Source organism: Typha angustifolia, chromosome 7, assembly GCF_048772165.1.
Source record: "Typha angustifolia cultivar Huaian chromosome 7, ASM4877216v1, whole genome shotgun sequence".
In the NCBI taxonomy this organism is placed as follows: Eukaryota; Viridiplantae; Streptophyta; class Magnoliopsida; order Poales; family Typhaceae; genus Typha; species Typha angustifolia.
In genome coordinates, this window is record NC_133245.1 from 4,827,138 (window position 1) to 4,831,672 (window position 4,535).

The 4,535-nt window shown below is 35.0% G+C and overlaps 2 protein-coding genes across 2 annotated transcripts; both read right to left on the minus strand.

Annotated features, from left to right (window-relative positions):
- Positions 1 to 466: 466 nt before the first annotated feature.
- On the minus strand, positions 467 to 1,316 carry LOC140763656 (anaerobic nitrite reductase HB1-like). The gene is made up of 4 exons (XM_073101942.1): positions 1,210 to 1,316; positions 1,004 to 1,118; positions 724 to 840; positions 467 to 592 (listed from the first exon to the last, which is right to left on the minus strand). Exons 1-4 carry the CDS (start codon positions 1,302 to 1,304, stop codon positions 467 to 469), a joined length of 453 nt encoding a protein of 150 aa, XP_072958043.1. The 5' UTR covers positions 1,305 to 1,316.
- Positions 1,317 to 2,224: 908 nt separating this feature from the next.
- On the minus strand, positions 2,225 to 3,396 carry LOC140762154 (anaerobic nitrite reductase HBII-like). The gene is made up of 4 exons (XM_073099779.1): positions 3,266 to 3,396; positions 2,992 to 3,106; positions 2,714 to 2,830; positions 2,225 to 2,452 (listed from the first exon to the last, which is right to left on the minus strand). Exons 1-4 carry the CDS (start codon positions 3,394 to 3,396, stop codon positions 2,327 to 2,329), a joined length of 489 nt encoding a protein of 162 aa, XP_072955880.1. The 3' UTR covers positions 2,225 to 2,326.
- Positions 3,397 to 4,535: the final 1,139 nt, after the last annotated feature.

The following is a 4,535-nucleotide window of genomic DNA, read 5'->3' on the forward strand; positions in this document are numbered from 1 at the left end:
AGTATAATGTAGTTTACTTTGGAATAAAAAAATTTATGAACAAAAGGCGTTAGTTTATGCTAGGTGTGTTCCTCTCTAATTTTCGATGCTTACAGTCTTAGATCGATAAGCTTTATCACCACGAAGTTCCTTTGGACAGGATTAACATTCTCATCTCATTTTCCAAAGAAAGAATCGTTAAGCAAACGAAGAACTATCCGTTGGATTGCGAGAGTATGACGCTCTTGTTTGCCTTATCCTAAAGCTAATGAGAGCTAATTAATAACAAGTGTTGCCTCTTAGTTTTGCGTTTTAGATCATGAAACTCATTAAAAGGACAAAATATTCCTCAAATAAGTGCCTGAAAAGGCTAAATAACAATATTTATTCAACGAAAAACAAGATAACAAGTGACCAATAATGTAGAAGACGATACATTGGACATATCCAGGACATAACAAAATGCACTTGAGAGAGCTGTTAAAAGCTACATCTGGGACTTAATCGCTCCAACCATATGATCGTAAGCTATTCCCCATGCATCCTTCAGTTCATCTGACCACATGTATGGAACTGCCTCTTTTACAGTTTCCAAAAGGGCAAACTTTAGAACCTGCAAGAAACGAATGATAAGTTCTTGGTATTCCTCTTCTTTGATATCCACATCGTTTTTTTTTTCTTCCCCTCTAATCTATCTAACTCATGCATATGTAGCTCATGAACTGGAGTCATTTTTTGCATTACCTCGAAGTGGACATCAGTGATACCAGCCTTGAAATGGGTGGCACCTAGCTTCTTCAATGTTGTGTTTGCCACACTGACCTTACCAGTCTTCCTTAGTTGTGTAGCTGATTCACAAGTCTGCACCAAAATCACAAGTAGGTTATTGGATATTCTAGCATCAATATCTGTATCCGATCGAAATATTTGAGTCTTGTAAAATTTAAAATTGACTCCTAAAAGATGGTAAAAATATAAGAAGAAAACTAGCACAGAATACCAGGTTTGAGTTCATACTTCATACCATAACAAAGACAGACATAGCATGGGCTTTGAGCTTAGGGTTCTTCTCTAGAGACAGATCCGAGTCACGGAGAAATGAGAATCTCTTTGCTGAAGATGGAATGATCTCAAAGAGCCTATATAAATTTAGCACAGACAGAAGTAATTCAAATAGCTAAATACTAGTATATATATATATACCACAGTGATTCATATGAGAAGTAACACCTCAAGAAGAACTTGAGAGCAAAAGAAGCAGCATCATCCTTCATCTCATTCCATGAGCTGATGATGAGGGCTTCTTGCTCTGCTGTGAATGCCATCAATTGCTTGCTTATGATGATGCTCTCTCTCTCTCTCTCTCTTTGGTGATCTTCCCATCCCTCAAAACCAAGTGCTTAAATAGGCAAAGGAGAGTGTGTTCGTACATGCGAGATTCTCGCCATAAACTCTCTATTTTATGGAAATAATAGTGCAACATGCAGATTAGAATAGTGGGTCAAAACGTAGGGCAAGAATGGGATATGAGTTATATTAGAGGGTGATAGGGAAAAAAAATACAATTTCCATGGGCTGTTTCAGGTAAGTTCTAATTGGAACTAATTGTGGGTTGATACCTTCCTTAATCTAAGCTAATATCTTAATAATTTTTTGTACATAGACGTGGCACCAAGTATCTAGTTAAGTTTGTCATGCAAAGAAGTGAGTTCATAACTTATCTTTGGACCTTTTTCTTGGATATATACATTATGGTTTGATAACTTGGTGTAGGGATTAAGCTCGGTTTGTTTTTTAAAATATTGAGAATATAGGATAAACTACAAATACCTGAAAAGTTATGGTAGTAATTAGATACAAATTTCTCTTAATTGAAACTTGAACACTGCATTAGGTTGCTAACAATAACAAAGGCGATCCTAGTCAAATGGGCTTCGACTATTTGATCAGTTTATATATACGGTTAAAAGAAGAACATGTCATATAAGTTCTTTTTTTCTTCTTTCTTTTTTTTCCTTCGACGAGCGGCTAATTCCTAAATTTTTTCTCGGTAGAAAAGATGTTAGACATAACTTTGTAGTATTAAATGAGAATGAATAAGCATACAATAAACTCAGGAGTTATCCATAATTGAAATGCTAAATTTCGTTCAAGCATTACAAATTATATTGTTGTATAAACTGCGAATATTATTTACTCCAGCATGAATTTTATTCAATACAAAACCAGATAGAAATGCAGTCGGAAAACATGGATGGATACAAAAGAAGCATCATATATGTAACACTCCAACAAATGTAATGCAAGCATTGTAGAATCCAACAGATATCAATCCTCTTGCCAAGATTTACATCTCCTCTTTAATAGCTGCAACCAGATGATCGTAGGCTATCCCCCAAGCTTCCTCCATTTCAGGACACCACATGTATGGAACTGCTTCTTTTATTGTCTCTAACAGTGCAAACCTCAGAACCTGCATCAACAAAAAGAATAATTCATTTCAAGCTTTAAGAAGCTTAAGTTGCTTATTTACTTATTCCTAATGTTTGTTTATATACTACAAAGAGCTCTTGTTCTTGATATATGTAAGTGTTGTTTTTAGCCTTTCAGGTAGCAAATAGTTCTTGATATATATACCAATTTGTTAATAGATAGGAATATATTTGCTTTTGTTATCTTATTAAATCAATTTAACTGACTCACGAGTAGTCAAAGTCCATGAAACAATCCTTACGTCGAAGTGCAGATTGACGATGCCAGACTTGACATGAGTGGCACCCAAATGCTTCAAGCTTGTGTTCCCCACTGTCACCTTCCCAGTCTTTCGCAGTTGTGTAGCTGAATCGCATGTCTGTACGTACCCAAATCAAACAAAGGAGAGAAAAGATGAAGAAGAAAACAATCAGTGCTCCTATTTTTCAACCCAATTCTTAGAAAAAGTGACAGCAAACAAGAAAGAAAGAAGATAAGCAATATCAAAATATACTCAAGATTTCATGTGAGGAATTATACCATAACGAAGACTGACATGGCATGGGCTTTGAGCTTAGGGTTCTTCTCTAAGGGCACATTAGAGTCACGCAGGAAGGAGAACTTCTTCGTTGCAGATGGAATAATCTCAAACGCCCCGTACATATATATATATATAAGAAACATTCATTAATTTCACGTAGTCATGAATCATAAAGAATAATACGTTAATCTACTCTATCTCCCTATCAAAACATTCAATTAATTAGCACTGTAATAACTAATTAAGAACTAGAAGATGAGATATGAGACGCACTTCAAGAAGAACTTTAGTGCAATTGCCTCCACTTCATCCTTCATCTCGTTCCATGAGTTCACCACGAGGGCTTCTTGCTCTTTGCTGAATGCTATGCCTTGCACTTTACCAAAACCCTTGGTGAATGCCATCTCGAAATTGCCTTTTGGTGGATGATCGTTGGGTTCAATATTTCAAGCCTTTAAATAGGCAAGAGGCAAGCCTGTAGATTTCCTTTTTCTTCTTCTTCTTTTTTATTATTATTGGAAAAAATTAGTGCAAAAATGGGAGCTCATATTGTGGGCCAAATTAAGCTTGGAGAAATTAATGGAGGTCATGAATTAGTTGATGAGTTTACTCCAATAAAGAAAAAGAAAAGGCAGAATATATACATAATTCGAGTGAGTATCATGTATCTAAGTGGCATGACAATTAATTCCCAGTACTAATTAACCTTAAACTATAAATTTTAATTAGGTGAGAATTTTATTCTATGAACGAGTGGTCTAAAATGCGAGATCATATTGTGGGCTAGAACATAGAGAAATTAATGGAGGGTCATGAATTAGAGGTGTGTTTATGCAAAACTATGAATTAGAAAAGAAAAAGAGAGGAAGAAATAAGAGTGCAATGAGAGTAAGTGGCCTTCAATAAACTAATAGCAATGCCTGGTAGCTGGTGTGACAACTATAGAACTATTAGAAAACTAGTTTAAGTGGCAGTACATATAACGGGCTATAGAGCTATTCAATTTTGCAGTGGGCCTTGAAACTATGGAATGAACTCAAGATATGATGACCAGTTTATTCATTCAATCTTATGATAGTGGAATTATTCTCCTACTCCAACCACTGATCATTTATTATATCTTAGAACGGCTTGGTTAGAGCTTCTGCGTGCAAGTTAATACCCTGTTGGTTAGTTATCGTTCTCAACGACAAAGATAGTCATTTACGGGACCCAATACTGAGATAGATCTGTGGATTATTTAAAATTACTTCATTAAACCACAGATTCTAAGAGAAATTTGAAGACATTGGTGTATCTATGTATCAAATACTCTTGATTAGGAGGTCTATGCTTCTAGTGCAAATGGATTTATATTGGAGCATAATGTAATAATATCTTGTTTAGTTTTACAGCCCATAAGAATTAGAATTGTATATTCCTCTTTCTTTTCCGTTGATAGATAATTTATTAAGACTTAAAATTAAGGTTGTTCTTTTTAAGTCACTTATTAAAGTTGAGAGGCAACTTTAAATTTTAATCAAAACTATAAAGGAGGTAAAAT